The sequence below is a fragment of the Erythrolamprus reginae genome, chromosome 6 (assembly GCF_031021105.1).
Source record: "Erythrolamprus reginae isolate rEryReg1 chromosome 6, rEryReg1.hap1, whole genome shotgun sequence".
In the NCBI taxonomy this organism is placed as follows: domain Eukaryota; kingdom Metazoa; phylum Chordata; class Lepidosauria; order Squamata; family Dipsadidae; genus Erythrolamprus; species Erythrolamprus reginae.
The window spans coordinates 98771114-98791660 of record NC_091955.1 but is presented as its reverse complement, the minus strand read 5'-3'; the positions used below and the strand labels follow the sequence as shown (position 1 = coordinate 98791660).

Here is a 20547-nt window from a genome sequence, read left to right as displayed (position 1 = left end):
AGAGAGTGGGGAAGCCAGCCCCCACAAAAGCCACAACAAGGACATCACCCTGTAGAGGCACATAAGACCCCCCACCACTGCAAGAACAGGCCAATGGGGGGCAGAGGGATTGGGGAGCCCCAGCGGCTGGGAGGGAAGGGGTCGCCCCGATCCATGGAGATGAAGCCGGCCCTCGACTGCTGCAGGGAGCCCAGGTGGCCCTTTGTCTGGACCGAGCAGCTGTCCAGGCCGCCCACTCCCCCTGCAGCCTGCAGTGGTGGACACGGCTGCTCCCACAGCTGTCCAGGGGGCTGTTGGTGAACTGGAGTCTCTCTTGCCAGAGGCCGAGCGTGGCCCAGCGGCACTTGCTGCTCCCGGGGTCTGAGGCGACCGAGGGGCATTTTGCAAGACTTGTCTTGGCCGTCCAGAGGCAGCCGGGACAAAGCAGAGCCCCCACACAGCTCCCCTCCCCCCCGGACTCCTCCCCCACCGCCCCCCCCACAGTCGGCTAACTGGAGTCGTCCCGCGATTCCTGACAAATGCACCCTTTTCTTTCCTGGACACCGAGAGCAAGACCGATTCCTTGTGTGTCCAGCCCCCTCGGCCAGGAGAGGATTCTGTTTCTATTCTCTGCATTGGCAGTGGGGGGTGGGGGGGGCAGAGGCTCCAGCCTTCCCAGGTAGGGCTGTCCTCACGGCAGATGCTGAGCCAAGCCAGACCCCCAACGGCCAAGCTGACCAACCCCCCCCACTTCCAAGCCAGCCTGGCCCAGGGAGGGTTCCTGGGATGGGCTTTGTAGTTCCGGGCACCCCGAGACCACCCGACGGGAGGGGGCCTCCTCCTCCTCCTCCACAGGACCCGAGGGACTGGAGGGCTTGTTCTGCAGAGCCCGTGACTTACGACAGCTCACTTAGTGACCGTTCAAAGCTACCACACTGAAAAAGGTGACTGATGACCCATCTCCCACCGAGTCACATGACCAGAGTCCGTCCCTATGGGTGACGGCTGCAACCTCCCAGGGCCACGTGATCCTTCCTGGGAGCCTTCTGACAAGCAGAGCCCCCCACGGAATCTAAGGTCCCGTCCCAGCATCCAGCTGTGGGCGCCATGATGCAAACAGGATGCAGAGACTCTGGACAGAGCAGAGCGGAGCCACTGAGAGGATCGGGGGGGGGGCAGGAACTGGGTTTATGCCTCGTTTGATGGACAGAAGGACCAGGGGGGGACGGGACAGGAGAGCAGCCTTCCGGTATCTCAGGGGCTGCCCCAAAGAAGAGGGAGTCAGGCTGTTCTCCAAAGCCCCTGAGGGCGGAACAAGAAGCAATGGGTGGAAACTAAACAAGGAGAGAAGCAACGCAGAACTAAGGAGGAATTTCCTGACAGTCAGAACAATTGCGGAGGCCTGGAACAAGGCTGCAGCGGAGGCTCGACCGGATTGCGCCTTTGTGACCTCTCCGTGGCACTAGACCCCGTAGAGTTCCATGGTTCAACGAGGAGCTCCGGGAGTTGAAACGCCAGAAGAGACGTCTGGAGAAGCGATGGAGGAAGAGTAGGTCTGAATCTGATCGAACACTTGTAAGAGCTTTTATTAAGACCTACAAAGTGGCGCTCAAGGCGGCAAGATGCGCGTACCATGCCGCCTTGATTGCATCAGCGGAATCCCGCCCGGCCGCTCTGTTTAGGGTGACCCGCTCCCTTCTTAATCAGGGGGGAGTTGGGGAGCCCTTGCAGAGCAGTGCCGAGGATTTTAACACGTTTTTCGCTGATAAAGTCGCTCGGATCCGGGCCGACCTCGACTCCAATTGTGAAACAGAGTCGACTGACAACGAGTCAGTCGAGGTGACTGGGGCACGTACTTGTCCACCTGTCTGGGAAGAGTTTGATCTGGTGACACCTGATGAAGTGGACAAGGCCATTGGAGCTGTGAGTTCCGCCACCTGTTTACTGGACCCGTGTTCCTCCTGGCTGGTTTCGGCCAGCAGGGAGGTGACACGGAGCTGGGTCCAGGAAATTACCAATGCTTCCTTGGGGAGGGGAGTTTTTCCAACTCTCCATAAAGAGGCGCTCGTGCGCCCCCTCCTCAAGAAGCCTTCCCTGGACCCAGCCGTACTTAATAACTATCGTCCAGTCTCCAACCTTCCCTTTATGGGGAAGGTTGTTGAGAAGGGGGTGGCGCTCCAGCTCCAACGGTCCTTGGAAGAAGCCGATTATCTAGGTCCCCAGCAGTCGGGTTTCAGGCCCGGTTACAGCACGGAAACTGCTTTGGTCACGTTGATGGATGATCTCTGGCGGGCCCAGGACAGGGGTTTCTCCTCTGTCCCGGTGCTTCTTGACCTCTCAGCGGCTTTCGATACCATCGACTATGGTATCCTTCTGCACCGGCTGGAGGGGTTGGGGGTGGGAAGCACTGTTCTTCAGTGGTTCTGCTCCTACCTCTCCGGTCGGTCGCAGTTGGTGTTAGTGGGGGGTCAGAGGTCGACTCCGAGGTCTCTCCCTTGTGGGGTGCCTCAGGGGTCGGTCCTCTCCCCCCTGCTATTTAATATCTACATGAAACCGCTGGGTGAGATCATCCAAGGGCATGGGGTGAGGTATCATCAGTATGCAGATGATACCCAGCTTTACATCTCCACCCCATGTCCAGTCAACGAAGCAGTGGAAGTGATGTGCCGGTGTCTGGAGGCTGTTGGGGCCTGGATGGGTGTCAACAGACTCAAACTCAACCTGGATAAGACGGAGTGGCTGTGGGTTTTGCCTCCCAAGTACAATTCCATCTGTCCGTCCATTACCCTGGGGGGGGGCAATCATTGACCCCCTCGGAGAGGGTCCGCAACTTGGGCGTCCTCCTCGATCCACAGCTCACATTAGAGAACCATCTTTCAGCTGTGGCGAGGGGGGCGTTTGCCCAGGTTCGCCTGGTGCACCAGTTGCGGCCCTATCTGGACCAGGACTCACTGCTCACGGTCACTCATGCCCTCATCACCTTGAGGTTCGACTACTGTAATGCTCTCTACATGGGGCGACCTTTGAAAAGTGTTCGGAAACTTCAGATCGTGCAGAATGCAGCTGCGAGAGCAGTCATGGGCTTCCCCAAATATGCCCATGTCACACCAACACTCCGCAGTCTGCATTGGCTGCCGATCAATTTCCAGTCACAATTCAAAGTGTTGGTTATGACCTTTAAAGCCCTTCATGGCACTGGACCAGAATATCTCCAAGACCGCCTTCTGCCGCACGAATCCCAGCGACCGATTAGGTCCCACAGAGTGGGCCTTCTCCGGGTCCCGTCAACTAAACAATGTCGGTTGGCGGGCCCCAAGGGAAGAGCCTTCTCTGTGGCGGCCCCGACTCTCTGGAACCAACTCCCCCCAGAGATTAGAACTGCCCCTACTCTCCCTGCCTTTCGTAAACTCCTTAAAACCCACCTTTGTCGTAAGGCATGGGGGAACTGAAACACCTCCCCCGGGCATGTACAATTTATGCATGGTATGTTTGAGTGTGTGTTTGTTAGTAAAATGGGGTTCTTTTTAAATATTTTAAATTATATTTGGATTTGTTATGAATTGTTGTATCTGCTGTGAGCCGCCCCGAGTCTGCGGAGAGGGGCGGCATACAAATCTAAATAAATAAACAAACAAACAAACAAACAAACAAACCAGTGGAACAGACGTGGCCTCCAGAAGTTGTGGGTGCTTCTTCAGTGGAGGTTTTAAAGAGTGGACAGTTGCTTGTCCGGAATGGTATACGGTCCCCTGCTTGGGCAGGCAGGGCGTGGGCCAGACCCCCTCCCAGGTTCCTTCAGAGTCAAACGGGCAACCCACCAGGCGGCTGGTGTGGGCTCCACTCTGAAGGCCTGAGAGGGGCAGAGGTTGGGGTCCAGGCGGAGGACCAGAGCTCCCGTCATCCAGCCTGGGGAGACTCACAGCAACCACAATTCTGAGAAAAATAATTTATTAAAAGGGGCCAAGTAAGCGATGGGCACTCCACGCCCCCCTCCCGGGCAGCCTCCCTCCTGCGCTCCTCCCCCAAGGCCGTGGGGCCAGGAGACCCTCCTGCACGCAGGGGGCTGAGCACAGGGGAAGGGGCCATCCTGGCGGCAAGGGGGGGGGTCTCCCCACGGCCACCTGGCTTCTCCTGGGGGAGCAGGGACCCCAGTGATTCCGGGGGGCTCCCCTCCCACCTACCTGCCTGCCCCACAAGTCCCATGTCACGTCCAGCCACGCAGGGCCAGCCTCCTCCCCCTCCCCCCACAGGTCTTTCTCTTCCTCGGGGAGGGGGCGGCTCAGTGCTCAAACCACTTGCTCCTCTTGAGCTGCAGAGCCCCCCTGCCCCCCCCCAGGATCCGGCGCTTGTACTGATCCACCAGCTGCTCAAAGTGGACCTCCGCCCGGCCGCCTCCAGCCCGCTTCTTCTTCTGGGGGCCCTGAGGACAAGCACAAGGGGGGCGGGTCAGTGTCAGAGGGCTGGGAAGGGGGGGGGCAACGTGCAGAGGCACCACCCACTCCTCACCTGGGGGGCAGCCCTGGGGTCTTTCTGCTCTCTGGGCCCGGCCGACTTCTTCTTCTTCTTGGGAGGGGCCGCCCCGGCTCTGCCCTTGTCCCGATTCCTGCCAGGGGAAAGGAAGAGCCCTCCCCTCAGTCCAGGGAACAGCACGGGGGGGGGGGCAGAGGAATGAGACCCTCCGAGCCCCCATCTGGAGGGTAGAGGGGAGGGGCAGGGGTTTCCTTCACCTGATCTTGGGCCCCCGGTGGGAGGGGAGGGTCAGGACCTTCCGCCGCTTTGTGCCGTCCGGCAGTTCCACCATCTCTGGCTCCTTGCGGGTCTGGAAGCCTGACCAGGCAGTGGAGGCGGCTTCGGGGGTTGGGGGCCCCCTCGGACGCTTCCTCCCCTTCTGGTCCCCGTGCTGTGGGGGAGCCCGAGGGCTACTGGGGCCCCCAGCCTTCCCTCCTTTGGCCTCTGCCGGGGCCTCCCTGGGGGGGGGCTTCTTTTGGGCCCCTGGTTGGCGGGTGCCGGGCGATGGACGCTGGCCTGCTGGCCCTGCAGCCGCTTGCTTCTGCCTCAGCTTTTGCTGTGGGGAGGAGGGGGGAGAGCAGGGTCACCTGGCAGCCAAGGTCGTACATACGTCTGTCCTCCCCCCCAAATCAGCACCACCGGCCACTCCCCACTGCAGCTCTCCAGGCGGGTGGGGGGCACCTTGAGCTTGACCGGCCTCAAGCTCATCTGGCAGCCCGGGGGGGGGCGCTTTCCCTTTGGGGGGTGCAGCCGGACCTCCTTCAGCCTCCGAGGGCTCCCCCCATAGACCCCTGGGGACCCCCCAACTCCCCCCCCAAGGCCCCTACCAGGCTGCGCTCTGTCCGCTGCTGCTTCAGCCTCAGCTTCCGTCCGTCCTCCAGGGAGAACTCCACAATAGGCCGCTGGGGAGAGAAACCGGCCAGTCTTGGGCCCCGGGGCAGATGTCCAGAGGGCCCCCAGATGACGCCCGGCTCCCCCCTCCCCTTCCCGGGTCGTTCCGTGTGTGTGTGTGGGGGGGGGTCGCTTCCCTCTGCAAAGGGCCCCCCCTCCCCTAAGTCTTGGGATGCCCAGACGAGCGAGGGAGCTGCCAGCCACGCGATGCCCTCAGTGGGTCAGCCGGGCGGGGCAGAGAGGCTCACCTTCTGGTCCCCAAAGAGCTGGGGGTTGTTGTTGACCTGGCGCAGGGCCGTCAGGGCGTGTTGGGGCCGCTGGAACTCCACGAAGGCATAGCCCAGTGACCGGCCCCGGCCCTTCAGCTCCCGCATCACACGGCACTGGGGGGGGGGGGGCAGAGAGGCAGCAGTCAGGCACCCGCTAGGTCTAGGGTGTGCGTGTGTGTGTGTGAAAGGGCCGTTTCACAGGGGTCCTCCATTCTGGCCCCTTGGGACCTATTTTTGACAATCCGACCAACCAGGCCTTTACTCATGGTTGGGGGCCACCAGCACACGAGGAGCCTTGGAGTGGCTGAGAACCTCTGTGCTAGAGGCTGACCGGGCCTTCCCAAAGTTTAACCTCTGGAGCCCCGAGCAAGGCTCCTGCTGGGCACACGGGGGGCTTTGCCCACCCAGAAGGGGGACCCTGAGACTCAGCCGGGAGGGTCCTGCTTCAGAGTCCGCCTGAAACCTCGGACATCAGACGACCACAAGGAGACCCCCAGGGAGGCCTTGGGACCCCGGGCGTCCGGGTGAGAGAAGGTGCTTGGCCCAGCCCCCTCCCAGGGGAGGCCACGCCCCCCTTGAGCTCCTGGCTTAGCCCTGGAGCCCCCCCCCCCCCCCGCTGTGCCCTGCGGGAGCAGAGAAGGGGCCCGGGGAGCTCCATGCGCGGCCTTTCTCGGGGCTGTCGGGAGGAGCGCTGGGCCATGCAGGGTGAAACCCCCCCTCTCCAAGAGGCCGTGTGTGTGTGTGTGTGTGTGTGTGTGTGTGTGTGTGAGGCTGACCTCCTTGATGCTGGGCCCGGGCGTGCCGCTTCCTGCCGCCTCCAGCATGACCTTCCGCAGGGCGGCGCCATCGACACTCTTGGGCAGGTTGTGGACGCAGAGCCTGGTCTGGGACACGAAGACGTTCTGGTCCTTCAGCTTCTGCCGCTTCAGCTCCTCAAACTGCAACCGGGAGGGGGGGGCAAGGGGGGGCCACCTCGTCAGGGCCCTGCCCACCCCTGCAACCCCCTTCCCCAAACTCTCTCCCAGAGCCCACGGGGGGCGCCCCCAACAGCAACGGCCAAGCCAGGACGGAGGGTCATCAAAAAACCCTCCCAAGCCAGCATGGGGGTGTGTATGGGTGGGGTCACTCACCCGGGCCCTTTTGGCCATGTCAGCCGCACTGACCCCCTCAGCCGCTTTCGTGCCAGCCCGGATCACTGCAGGAGGAAAGGGGAGGTCAGCCAGGCCGGCCGGTGGGTCAAGCTCCCAGGAGCCCCGGGGGGGTGGACGTGGGACATTGGGGGGGGGAGGCGCACTCACAGCCTTCCCGGGCCAGGTAGAGGTTGCGGGTGCCGGTGGGCTTGGGGGTCTTTGGGCCTCGCAGCTGCTGGGCTTCCTCACGGCTGACAGCCAGGTCCACGCGGAGACGGCGGCCGCCCAGGTGAAGCCCCCGGCCCTTGCAGGGAGAGAGCCAAGGTGAGGGGGGGCTCCACTGAATTCAGCCCCCCCCCCCGACCGACCGCCCCCCCGGGGCCCTGCTCTCACCTCGCTCTCCTCCTGTGCCGCCTGCAGGCACCTCTGGGCAGCCTCCTGGGTGGCAAACTGGGCAAAGGCGCAGCCTGAGGGGGGCAAAGGCCGGAGGGTGAGGGTCTGCAGGAGAGGTCTGTGGGGGTGTGTGTATGCAGGGGGAAGAACCCTTTTGGCCCTTGTCCTTCCTCCTCTAGGTCTCCCTCGGGGGAGTGGGGAACCGAAGGAGTGGGGGTATGGGGGGGTCTGCGAGCCCACTCTCACCCTTGGAGTGCTCCGTGTCGGGGTGCAGCACGATCCGGACGTACTTCAGGTCCCCGAACTGCTCCAGCCACTCCCCCAACTCTCCCTCGTCCGTGTCAAAGGACAGGTTCCTGCAAGGGGAGCACAGGCGGCTGCCTACACACGCACACACACACACACACACGGGGCAGCTGGGCGGAGTCTTCGTGCTGCTGCCAAGTGTGGCCGGGGGGCTTTTGGGGGCCTCTCAGCAGACGGGAGGCCCTTTGGGGCTGCAGCACAGCAACCCTCGACACACACCCCTCCAGCCGCCCCCCCCTCGGACCCACCTGAGGAAGACCGTCCGGCCCTCCGTGACGTCAGAGGGGGGCCGCTTCTGCTTCGGGGCAGGGGCCCCCCCTGCAATGAGAGGAGGGACGTGAGACCCAAACAAGCGAGAGAGCCACCGAAATGGGCTCCGAGGGGGGGGGGGGGGGCTTTCCCGGGTTCATTTCGTTTATTTATTTGTTATATTTCCATGCCGCCCTTCTCCTGAGGCTCACAACGGGACAAATGGAAAATATGTGGAAAATCTAACATTTAAAATAGTAAAAAACATCAAATTTAAAATCATGTAAAAATTGAACAAGAATCATAATTCCAAAACCCCAATTCATCCACATTTCATACTGGCATACGTCGCCAAGTCAATCATAGGCTTTACAAAAAGGCCAGGAGGCTGCGGGCCGTACAAATCTCTGGAGGGAGTTGATTCCAGAGGGCCGGGGCCACCACAGAGAAGGCCCTTCCCCTCGGCTGAAGGCCGACTCTGTGGGACTTGACTGGCCGCTGGGATTCATGAGGCAGGAGAGGGTCCCGAAGGTAATCTGATATCCCTCTCCCCCCCCCAACAAACTCCCCAGAGGCCTGACTGCTCCCCCCTCTCCCCCATCAACACCTGAGCTGGTGGACAGAGCCAGTCTTGGCAAGAAGTCTCTGAAAAGCCCTCCCGGACAGGATGACCAAAGCAAAAGCCCCCTGAAGGACCCTTCGGCCTGGCGCAGGGCATCCTGGAGTTGCAGCCATTCGCTTAGTGACCGTTCAGAGTTACAACGGCACTGGAAAAAAGGACGAATTATAACCCTTCTTCACGCTTACGACCGTTGCGCCATCGCTGTGATCAGGTGATCCAGAAAAGTCGCAAAACAGGGCAAAACTCTCAAGCTGTCTTGCTTAGCGACGGAGAATCGGGGCTCCATTGGGTCATCGGTCGAGGACCACCTGTGCAGGCACAGCCCCTCCTCCTGCCCCCTCCCTCAAAAGCATCTGACCCAAACGACCCACCTGCCCTTCCTCCTCCTCCTCTTCCGAACGGCCAGCCTGGTCCGGTTCCTCCTCCTGGTCAGTAGAACTGACTTCCTGCTCTTCGTCCTCGCTCTCTGCAGGGGGGGAGGGAGGCTGAGGGTCCCTGGGGGAAGGAGGGGCCGGTCAGAGGGGATCAGCCAGAGAGCCTTTCTGGGGCGAAACCGGGGAGAGGCCGGGGAGCCAGGAGAGGAAGCTGCCCGCCCAGCTGACCACGAGCACTCACGCTTCAGCCGCAAGGAGGGCCCCGGTCTCGTCCCCTGCATGGCCTTCCCGGGCTGCCTGCGGCCTCCCTGGCCCCGTGGCCTCTGGGCTGCCCTCCGCCCCTTCCGGCTGCGCCTTCTTCCCTGTGGACGGACAAGGGGGCGAGACAGTCTCGTGTCAAATCAGGAGAGGGCAACGTGACGTGTGTGGAGCCAGGCAGCCCCTCCAAAACCTGGCTGCGAAACCCCCACCGTGAGAGCAGAACAGACCCCCCACCAAGCCGGCAACGCTGCCCCCCCCCCCCCACGGCCCAGCACGGGACGTCCACTCACCCGAAGAGGCTCCTTCGGCCTGCGCAGCCTGGTACTTCTCCCGGGCTACGGCCCAGTCCACGGCCACCGGACGCTCTGCGGAGAGTGAAGGGACCGCTGGGGCCGGCTGGAAGTGGGGCAGATGCAAGGCGAGGGGCCCCAGACTGGGGGGGCGGTTATGCGGGGGGCCAAAAGCTCCCCCACCTCTTGCCTGCTTTTAAAACCCTGACCGGCCGCCCACCACCTGAAGGGCTGCCCTGCTCACCTGCCCAGCCTCAGCCAGGGGAGGGAACAGACCCCAGGGAGATGACTGCCCCCACCCCCCTTCCCGCGACCAGGGTCATCGCCCCCTCCCCTCCTGGCCCACAGAGCCACACAAGGCAAAGACATCTGCTTGCAGCACGACCCAAGGGAAATTGCACCCCAGAGAAACCCCAGCTCTCCCTCCTCCATCAGGGATGCCCCCCACTTCCCATTTGGCCTAATCTTAGAACTTGCTCAGGGACAGGGACCAGAACCTGGCCAATTTCTCTACACCGGTCAGCCCATCAGGTCCCTGGGAATTCCCACCCTGCAGCCCTCAACTTGCAAAAATCCTGCCTTTCCCAGCCCCCCCCCCCCCCCCCCGTGCTCAGCCCCTTATCCAGGACAGCTCTGTGCTGCTGACCTCCGGCCCTGCACAGAAGTGAAGACGGCGTCCGCAGGAAGAGGGCAAGTCCTCCTTCCCCAAGGCCTCACGTCTGTCCAGCCGGTCCCCTTCCTGCCCCTCTCAGGTGGCTGCAGGGACTCACCCATGATGGCCCTCATGTTCATCCCCTTCAGGGCTTTTCCCGCTTCCAGGACATTCCTGAACTGCACGAAGGCAAAGCCGCGGAGCTTTCCATCTGAAAGGGGAAGATCAAGGGCAGGAGCCCCCGCCTGCGTCACTCATTCGCACCTCCCCTGCGTCCCAGGAGCTACCGAGGGAGGGGGGCCAAAGCAGCCCCTCCCTCGCCCACTGCACACACACACACAGGTCTCTGGGTCCCTCCTACCAGGGGGAACGTGAAGCCTTGCGAGATGAGCCACCCAAGGGGAGGCCCCGAAGAGCAATAGGGAGCGTAGGGCACTCTTGCCCCATAACCCCTCCCCCCCTGGTTTCCCTGCCCACCTACCGGGCTTCCTGGGCAGGGAGACTTCCAGGACCGTCCCGAAGGGAGCAAACGCGCTCTTCAGGTCCTCTTCCGAGCACTGGGGGGAACCGAGGGAGCCAAAGGGGGTCAGAGGGCAAAGAGCGAAGGGAACCCCGGGAGGGGGAAAGCAAACCCGGGGGGGAGGGGCCGCCCACCTACCTTGAAGCTGAGGTTGCGGACGATCAGCCGGGCCTTCTTGGGGGGCGCCCTGGCCTTGGGGGGGGGGGGGGGGGGGGGGGGGGGCCTCCTGCGCTTGCCGGGCAGCCTCGGGGGGCGTCGTCTCTGGGAGAAAAGGAGGCCGGGCGAGGGTCGGGGGGGAACCCCTCAAAGCCTCCCCCCGGGAGACCCCTTCCCCCCCGCCCCCTTCCCCCCCGCTCACCCCCCCCCGCTCACCCCCCCCCGCCCTCGCCCCCCCCCGCTCACCTCCTCCTCCGGCCTTGCGCCTCTTGGGCCGCGCGAGTGCCAGGCTGACCGGGCGGCCGCCGAAGGTGCGGATCTGGCGCAGGGCCCGCTGCGCGTCCTCGGGCAGGGAGAAGCTGACGAAGGCCAGTCCGGTGCACGCCGCCCCGCCTGCAACGCCCAGGCCGCCCCGTCAAGAGGGGTTCGCTCCCGGACAGCCCCCCCCTGCCCGTCCTGCCCCCCCGCCGCTCACCGGGCGCCGTCACGGCCACCGCCCGCCGCACCGGCCCCGCCTGCCCGAACTCCCGCTCCAGGTCGTCGGCGCGGGCCGATGGGGGCAGCCCCCGCACCAGCACCGTCCGCCCCATCCCGCCGCCCGAAGACACGCGCGCGGATCGGCCGCCGCCATCTTGCGCCTCCCGGAAGCGGAAAGCGGCCAGGCCGGAAGTGCGGGCGCCCCCTCCAGGGGCGGCGGAGCAGGACGCGTCCGCCGGGTGGCACCGGTGCGCATGCCCAGTGAAGGCAGCTGATAGGGGGGAGGGATAGGGGGTCTCTCTGAGTCCCTTCCTCCCCTGGGCTCCTTCCTTCCCTTGGCTGCTCTGGGCGCCTGGCAGAATTCTCGGGGTGGAGGGGCCCTGGGAGGCCATCTAGCCCAACCCTCAGCCAGCACCCCCCGCCCCCTCCGGGCAAAGGGTTGGGGGTCAGAACCTTCAGGGACCAGGAGGGACACCCCCCCCCCCCCGAGTTAGGGAATTTATCCCCCCTGGCTTTGAGCCGGGGTCTCTCTCTCTCTGTCTGTCTCTGTGCCAGGGCGGGTCTTGCTGGGCCCCTGGGCAGCTCTGGGGGGGGCGAACTCCAGGGTCGCCCCATAAACACCCAACCCATCAAATGCTTTGATTCATTCATGTGGGGAGAGGATGGCCTCTCCAGCGCCTTCCCCGGGTGGGGCCGCCCTGCCAGACTGCCCGGAGGCCTAAAGGGCCTTCTGAGCCCCCCTCCCCTGCCGGCTTCCCCCTGCCCCCCTTCCAGGCCCTTGGGCTCCCCCACCAGGGCTGACAAGGGTGGCATTGCAGGGCAGCTTGGAGGCCAGAGCCCTCCTTGGGATCTCAGTAGAATGGAGGGACTTGCCCTGGGGGTCCATGGAAGGGAAAGAGAGGCTGCCTGTCAAGGATCAGGACCTTGGTCACACAGTACAAATAAGCAGTCAGGACCCACCGTGAATAGAAATCTTAAGGACACAAGCAGCCAATGGCAGTCGTACAGTGGGGGTGGGGGGACGCAGTGGGGTAGTGAAAATGGAGCCCCACCCCAGAGCCCCCAATTTGCACTGAATGATGCTGAAAGGAAAGGCATAAGCCCCGCCCCCAGGGGGTAGTAAAAAATGTGGTTGCCCCTCACTGCACAGAGTCCTAAGTGGGGAGAGAAGATTCGTTGCCTTAGTGAACAGTTTGACAATAGAATATGGAGAAGAGAAGAGAGTCCGGTCTTGGCCAAGGGGGAGTGGACACACAAGGGATTTGTCTTCAGTGCAGATGCTCTCAGGGTCCATGAAAGAAAAAGAGACATTGGTCAAGAATCATGTGGTCCAACACTTAATGATAGCCCAGTACAAATAAGTGGCCGGGACACACTATTAATAGAAATGGTACGGACACAAGCAACCAGTGACGGTCATACAGTCCTAAGTGGGAGGAGATGGGGGATGGGAACGGTGAGAAAAAACTGGCCGTAATCATCCTGCAGACTTAGTGAATAGTTTGACCATGTTGAGCTTACCTGGTTTGCCTTGCTGGACGCAGTGCAAGGCAGCATTCGCTGTTTGGGGAGCTGCAGCCCCCGGCCAGCTAAGGGCAGGCCCTGGTGGGTGGGTGGGCTCCTCCCCTCCAGCCCTCCCTCCCTTTCCTCATATGTGCATAGGTGGGCGGCTGTAAGTGTTTGCGTCGCTTTCGCTGTAGGAAACAATGCCAGGTTTTTGAAAAAGTGGGAGAGCTTCCAGCCTGCCCCCCCCCCTCGACTGGAATGGAGCTTCCTCTGGGCAAGTTGGTCTGACGTGGCCCCCTCCCCCCTGCTGTGTTGAGTGTGGCCATCCATTTATACGGGAACAGACGGAAGGCATGAGTGCTGCCAACCCTGACCTCACGGGTTCAGACAACGTGTCAGCTGGGGAGGCCCTTGAAGGTCATCTACACAACCCTTGACAGTCACTCAGTCAACATACTGTGGAAGCATTTGATGAGTGGGAAGCCACCGTGTGGTTCCGGCAGAAGGCGGTGCTGGTGTACAGCTTTCGCACCAGAGAAATCTCTGCGGCTGCGCCCAGTCGGCCTTCGTTTCGTTTGGACGGCTGATTCTCCTCTGTTTCCATGGAGAAGAAGCTGCCTCCTTACATGTTGGCAGACCCCCCCTTCCTCCTCTCCACCTCCTCTTGGGGGGGCTCAGCCTCCCAGCTCCTCGAAAGCTTCCTCGCAGGGTCAGTGCCCAAGGTCCCAGTCATCCAGAAGCTCTCCTTACATCGCTCTTAAGCCAGTGGCCAAAACAGGAGGAGAAAGACTGGACTGTCCTGAAGACCAGTGGAGCTGCTGTCCCCCCTGCCTGCCCCCTCTGGCTGCGGGGCTTCTGCCGGGGGCATCTGGCTTCCTGGCTGCTGCCTCTCCCGGCCGGCTCACGCGCAGCTGGTGCCCCAGGTCCTGCCCTGTGCCAGCAGGGAGGCAGCGTGGCCCCTCCTCCTGCCGGCTCTGACCCAATGATTGGATTGGATTAGACCCCCAGCCATAAGCCTAGTGCCAATTCTCCCACAGAGCTTGAAGCTGATTGGCAGGAAGGTCAGAGGGACGTCCCCACTGTCAACCCCCGATTGGTCGGATTGTTCCAGAAGCTGTAGTTCCTAACACTGTGGGAAATGTGTCTTGACCCCTGTGAACCGGTCGTTCGACCCCCCCAAAGGGTCCTGACCCCCAGGCTGAGAACCACTGCCTGTAGATCACCTAGTCCAACACCCCCCCCCCCAAGTAGGAGTCCCTACACCTGCTGATACCTGAGGACAAGATACTCGATGCCTCGTTGTCCTCTCCCGGGGGGGGGGGGGGCTGGTGCCTCCCGGCCTTGAGAAACAGTCTCAGCGGCTGATTTGCTGCAGCAAGTGAGTCAGTGGCCAGGTGGGCGGCAGGGACGGCTCAGTGGTGCCTGTATCTGGAGGGCCAATCTGGGGCTCTGGCGGCGCTCCTGCTGGGCTGCCATCTGCCTGGAATCTGGCCCGGAACAGACGCTTGCGCCAGCCTCATCGGCATCCACCAGAGGGCAGCAGAGTCCTGTGAAACCAGTTCCTAAGCAACAGGGGTCGCCCTCTATGCCCGCCTGCGCCAATGCCCCTTGCCGCCCCCCGGCAATAGCCCCAGCCCAGCCGCTGCCCCTCTGGCTGCTCCTGGCAGATGTGGAGCTGGTGCCCCCCTGGGCTTCCTGCCTGCCTGTTGAGTGCAGCTCTGGGGGCCAGCGTCCTTGTGGCTGGCTCTGCGCTGGCTGCCCATCCAGAAAGAGGGCCTGGGGACCCAAGAGGGGAGGGGGGAGGAAGGGGACCCCCAGGTCAGATGCTCCTTGGCTTGCTTGGCATTTAGCCGCCCTGAGTCTACGGAAAGAGGGGCGGCATACAAATCAAATCAAATCAAATCAAATCAATCAATAAACAAATAAACAAACAAATAAACAAATAAATAAACAAATAAACAAATAATAAATAAATTTCAACCTCCTCAAGCCTGTCCCCCCCTTTCCCTTGTGCCCCCCCCTCGTGTGCTGCCCTGTCCAGAGCCACCGCTTCACGGCTGCAACAGCAGCAGCTTCCTCCTCGGGTCCAAGGCAGAGGAGCCCCCAAGGCTAAACCCCCCCCCCTTCTTCCCTGCCCTGGTTCGGAAGGCCCGAGTGGGGCCGAAGTCTTGTGGGATCCCAGCAGCAGCACACGTGGCCCTGGAAGATGCCCCAAATGCCAGCAGAGCCTCGCCCCAATGACGAGAGGGCCAGGGCCAGGTGGGGCAGTGGTTAAAGCAGCTGCTCCGTTGCCTGCCACCTGCCCCCCCAACGGAAGGTTTTGCCCTCTTCTCTAACAGCCCCAGAGCCCCCACCCGGTCTCTCAGGCCCCTAGTAGAGGGAGGGTCCTGGTTGAGCGAGAGAGGCGTGGAGGGTGTGTGGCCCTTTCGTGGCCTTTCTTGCCACAGGTGGTCAGTCAATCGCTTTGGTGGCTAAGCCCCATCCCCGGCTTCTCAGAGGGTCCCTAAGGGGGGGGTCACGTGACGCTCAAACCGTCATAAAATGTGAGCCAATGGCCAGGTCTCTGAGCGATGATCCCATAATGGGGGGGTGGGAGGGGGGGCTGCAGTTTGCAAATGTGAAAGAAAAGAGCCATGAGTCGCTTGTTTTGGTCGCTGGTTGAATTGTTGGAAGAAGGCAAAACGCCCCCAACACACGGGGGTCTTGCATGTGGGGGGCGAGGGGTGCAGCCAGCAGAGGGCAAAGGCCACACGGCAGACAATGGCAAGTGGTGTAGGGCTCTCGGCCTGCGCAGGGGCTGGACTAGAAGACCTCCAAGGTCCCTTTCAAGACGCCACTCAGACACACTGCCCAGAAGGGGATCAGAGGGGGAGAGGTCCTTTTGCCAGGTTGGAAGGGGCTCATGGCTTCCCCCCCTCTTCCTCTCTCTCTCCTTCCTTCCTTCCTTCCTTCCTCCCCTCCGTTCCTTCCTTCCTTTCTTCCTTCTTTCCCTTCCTTCCTTCCTTCTTTCCCTTCCTTCCTTCCTCCCTTCCTTCTTTCCCTTCCTTCCTTCCTTCTTTCCCTTCCTTCCTCCGTTCCTTCCTTCCCTCCGTTCCTTCCTTCCTTCCTTCTTTCCCTTCCTTCCTTCCTCCCTTCCTTCTTTCCCTTCCTTGCTTCCTTCTTTCCCTTTCTCCTTCCCTCCCTTCCTTCCCTCCGTTCCTTCCTTCCTTCTTTCCCTTCCTTCCTTCCTCCGTTCCTTCCTTCCCTCCGTTCCTTCCTTCCTTCCTTTCTTCCTTCTTTCCCTTCCTTCCTTCCTTCCTCCCTTCCTTCTTTCCCTTCCTTCCTTCCTTCTCTTCCTTCCTCCCTTCCTTCCTTCCCTCCGTTCCTTCCTTCCTTCTTTCCCTTCCTTCCTTCCTTCTTTCCCTTCCTTCCTTCTTTCCCTTCCTTCCTTCCTCCCTCCCTTCCTTCCCTTCCTTCCTTCCTTCTTTCCCTTCCTTCCTTCCTTCCTTCCTTCTTTCCCTTCCTTCCTTCTTTCCCTTCCTTCCTTCCTCCGTTTCTTCCTCCGTTCCTTCCTTCCCTCCGTTCCTTCCTTCCTTCCTTCTTTCCCTTCCTTCCTTCCTTCCTTCCTTCCTTCCTTCCTGGATAAGGACAGGGGCATGGGGGAGGGGGCTCTTATGGAGCTGAGGGGGAGAAGTGGGGCAGGGGGGCTGGCCTGCTGCCCGTGTGACAGGAGGAGAGTCGGGCCAGGGGCTCTGCTGCCAAGGAATCAGGCGCCTTCACTCCGGCCTGGATGCTGCTGTGAGCAGAGAAGCAGGCAAAGATTCGGGGGGGGGGGGGGCGTCAGGGAGCTTAGCCAGCTCAGCTCAGGAGTGAAAGGTTGGCCTGCCACCTGTCCAGGTAACCCCCACTGGGGGGCTCTCCCCTTTCGCTAGGCACCCTCCGGCCCCTCCTTCTGGTCCTGGGCACCACCAGAGCCCGGGCGTAGGTGGGAGATGCTATGGACTGGCCAGCCGCGTGTCCACCTCCCTCTGCTTCCAATGGCAGGCCGCCCCTCTTCTTCCCCCCCTCTGCTGGGGCCCATGGAAAAGAGGGGCCCAGGGAGCCCAGCCGAGCAGCCTTCTCCTGCCTGGAGGGGCGGGGGGTTCAGGGGAGGCTGGTGTTGGGTCATGGATTCCAGGCCGTGGTCTGGTTCCAGGTCAGCCACCCCTCCCAGGCCAGGGGGGCTCCTCTCCCCCCCTGGAATCCCAGGCAGCAGCTGTCCCCTGCCAGCCCTGGGTGAGGCCTCCCTGCTGGCTGAGCCCCTCCCGCCCTTGGCAGCTCCCTGAGGTCTCCTTGCCAGGCTGGGGGGTGGGGCCTCTGTGGGGTCGAGGGGGGGCGGGCGGTGAGGGCAGCCCCTCTGTCCCCCAGGCCTTGCCTCCACTATGGAACTGCAAAACTAGTGGAAGTGCCACCGACCGCCTGAGCTCAGGAGCCGAAAGGGCTGCCGGGCTCTGCTCCTCAACGTGAGCCCTGCAGGGTAGACCAGCCGGAGTGCCCAGGCGGGTGGGGTGCGGAGGGGCGTGGAGCCGAGGCAGAAGGGAGCCCTGCTGCCTCATTAGATCAGAAGGGGCCCATCCTGCCCCGCACAGGCTCCGCCCAGGGGCCCCTCCAGGCCCTCCCCCACCTTCCAGGCCAGGGACCTCCGGGGGCCCCTCCTGCCAGGCCCCCCAGCTGAGCCCGGTCGAGGGAGTGGAGCGCTGGAGGGGGCCTGATGGCCAGGACCCGTCGTGCCGGAGGTCCGGCGGGGCCCCCAGGACGGCGGGCGGCTCGGCAGCGGCGGGACCTGCACCCGACGGGCGGGGGCCGCCTCCTCCGCCGCCGCTTTGCCTGTGGAGGGGGTTCCTCCTGGATGGGCTCCAAAGCCGAAGCGGCTCCCGCCTGGCCGTGCGCGGGGGAGCGAAGGGGAGAGAGGGGAGGGGGCGGGCGCATCCCTCCGACGGCCAACGGGGAGGAGTCGCCGCCACAGCCGCTTGTCACTCGCACTGCTCGCACTGCTGCTTCGCCGCGGCGCCGACTGTGCTGCTGCTGCTGCTGCTGCGGAAGGAAGGAAGGAAGGAAGGAAGGAAGGAGGCGAGGGAAGGAAGGAGGCGAGGGAAGGAGCCGCGCTTCGGGCGGCCGCTGGTCAGAGTAGCCGGGCGGGCCGGGGCAGGTGAGCGCTTCCGGGGCCCCGACGGCGCTGCCGAGCCCCCCTGGCCGAGGCTGGAAGAGGCCCCGGGGGAGCAGGCGGGAGTCGAGGGGGCGGCGGCGGGGGCCTCGGGGACCGAGTGGGGTCCGGCTGTCGGGCGAGGCGGCGGGCGAAGCGGGCGCGTGGGCGCGAGTTCTCCCTGTCCGCCGCTGTTTTCCCTGCGCGGTTTTTCCCTCGGCTCCGCTGCTGCCCCCGGACGATGCGGCGGCGCCTTCCCTGCCGGTCCCCCCCCCCGAAGCCCCCGCTCTCGGGACCCGCCGAAACTCCCGCTGGCCGCTGCGGGAAGCGCGCCCGCTTTTGCTGGGCCTCGTCCGTTGGCTTCTGGGCTGGGGGGAGCTTGGCCGGCCGGCGCGAGGCACCTCCTGGAGTCCGGGCCCCTCCGCTGGGTTTCGGGCGGGAGGAGGCCGTCCGGATCCCCTTCCCGCTGCCCGGACCTCGGGAGGCTCCAGAGTGCGGGAGGCGGCGGTGGACGCGCAGCGCATCCCGGAAAGGAGTTGCGGGGACTTGTCTCTGGAGCAGCCCCCCGCCGTCCCCCCCTTACATGACAGGCCCAGGCTAAGAGTGGGGGGGTCTCCTTTCCCCCCGACGAGGCTGTGTATTTGTGTATGTGGGGGGGGGGGCGGTGGCCGCTCTCGGAGAGGCTCCAGGGGTCATGCCCAGGTGAGCGGCGCGTTGAAGGCGCCCCCCCCCCCCAGTTGCTCCTTTCTGTTGGAAGCTCCGAGGAAGCCAGCCAGAGCATCGGAGAAGTGGGAAGGCAGAACCGACTGGAGGAGAGATTCTCGCGGGGAGGGCTGGGCTGCCTCCCCAATCCCCTCCCTTTGGGATCCCACCCCCAGGAGCCCCACTGAGAGTGAGGCAGGGGTGGGCTGAGGTGCAGGGTGCTAATAGCGGAGGGATTAGTGAGGGGGGCAAAGGAAAAGCCCCCCCCACACACCTCAGTCCCTTTGCGAGGGAGGGGCAGGGGCTGAAGGCCAAGGGGTCTGACCTTGCTTTGCTGGGCCCCCATCTTTGGGTCTTGGGTGGGGCAGAGCTCAGGCAGGGGTTGCCCCTCCTTCAGGCTGCAGCCCCAGGTAAGCCTGGCCCCTTTCATCGCCCCTCCCCCTTGGCCCCCCAAGGGCCAGCAGAGCTCATCTCCTCCGTGAGCGGGTCATCCACCCCGAGGTCAGAAGTTAGCCATAGCAATTGCAATAGTTCTCGGAGAGGGGGGCATATAAATCCGACCAACCAACCAATCAATAGCTAGCATTTATATGCCACTTCAAAGTGCTTTCACAGTCCTCCTCTCTAAGCAGTTTACACAGAGTCAGCATATATTGCCCCAACGATCTGGGTCCTCATTTGACCCACCTGGGAAGGAGGGAAGGCTGAGTCGACCTGGAGCCGGTGGTGAGATTTGAACTGCTGAACTACAGCTGGCAGTTAGCTGAAGGAGCCTGCAGTGCTGCTACTGGGCTGGACGCCTTCCTCAAAGACCCTGGGGCTGCTTCTGTCAGCTTGTTAGACCCAGAGGTCACACCTGGGTCAATTCAACGTGGGGCTGGCCGGAGGAAAGGCTCCTGGGACCCCCGAGCGTCCCCTGCTGCCAGGGGCCGTTCTTCTAACAGCTGACTGGGATGATGGGAAGGGCTCGTGGGGAGTTGGGGCTGGGGGGGGGGGCTATGAATACGGAGGGCCCTTTCTCCTTCCTCAAAGTCCGAGGCACGGATAGGGGGGGGGCACGGATATTGGGAGACCCTCACCCTGCAACCCTTTGGGGTCACAGTCACCTGCCAGAAGCCCAGACAGGCTGATTGGGGCTCTGGAGACAGGATGGGGCTGAACTGTGGGAAAAAGAGTCAGGGGGAGGGGGCGGACAGAGGGGGGGCTGTTGACCTCCACTCCAGAGTGGGCAACAAGGGAACCAACCGCTGGACGAGGTTTGGAGGATCTCTGGGGAGCCCACCCGTGTCCCAGTGACTGAGGGGCTCCCCGGAAGGGTTGGGGATGATGAAGGGGGCCTGGCTGAGTCACACCAGACAGGTTGTGCAGCCCCCGCACCAGCCCCCCCCCTTTGTGGAAACCAGGCAGCTGCCTCCCCATCTGCAGCCGAGATGCCCTCACGCTCCCCCCCCCCGGTGCAACGCTGGCTTAGCACGTTTTGTGGGTCTCTGCAACAAACACACTTAATAAGGTCCAGGGGGATCGGGGGTGGGTGGGTTGTGGGGATGCAGGCGGGAGGCCGTCCGTCACGTGGAACCTCCCCCCCCGGGGGTTGACCTCTTCAGCCAGAATGAAACTGGGCAGTTAACCTCCTCAGTGGAGCATTCAGCATGTTGGGTCACCCCCAAAATGGGGATTGTTCAATTGTCCGGTCGATTGATTTGCATGAGCCCCGAATCGCTCTTGGTCAGCTGTTCCACTTCCCCGTGGACTAGCAGCTCCTTTCTTTCTATTTATCTACTCATCGGATTTCTATGCCGCCCTTCTCTGAAGACTCGGGGGGCTTACAACGTATAGAAAAACAATGTACAACAAGATCCAATGAATTAAAATTAAAGTCTAAAGCCTAAAATCCAGTTAAAATCCACTCATATCCACTCAATTACAAACGCATCCCACGTTCAGTGGCCCCACGTGGCCCCAAGCCTGGTGGCAGAGATGAGTCTTCAGACTCTTGCAGAAGGCGAGGAGGGTGGGGGCAGTGCGAATCTCCGGGAGGAGCTGATTCCAGAGGGCCGGGCCCCCCACAGAGTCGGCCTTCTCCAAGGTCCTCGTCAGACT

The 20547-nt window shown here is 62.8% G+C and overlaps 1 protein-coding gene across 1 annotated transcript; it reads right to left on the bottom strand.

Moving 5' to 3' along the window:
• Positions 1 to 3910: 3910 nt before the first annotated feature.
• RBM28 (RNA binding motif protein 28) lies at positions 3911 to 11258 on the bottom strand. Its single transcript, XM_070754622.1, is given in 20 exon segments — positions 3911 to 4399; positions 4486 to 4582; positions 4707 to 5044; positions 5316 to 5390; positions 5628 to 5762; positions 6425 to 6586; positions 6779 to 6843; positions 6947 to 7082; positions 7172 to 7245; positions 7418 to 7527; positions 7726 to 7799; positions 8723 to 8843; positions 8964 to 9084; positions 9274 to 9348; positions 10044 to 10136; positions 10407 to 10482; positions 10584 to 10654; positions 10656 to 10706; positions 10848 to 10994; positions 11077 to 11258. Coding segments are annotated over 20 exon segments (2277 nt in total). The 5' UTR covers positions 11192 to 11258; the 3' UTR covers positions 3911 to 4258.
• Positions 11259 to 20547: the final 9289 nt, after the last annotated feature.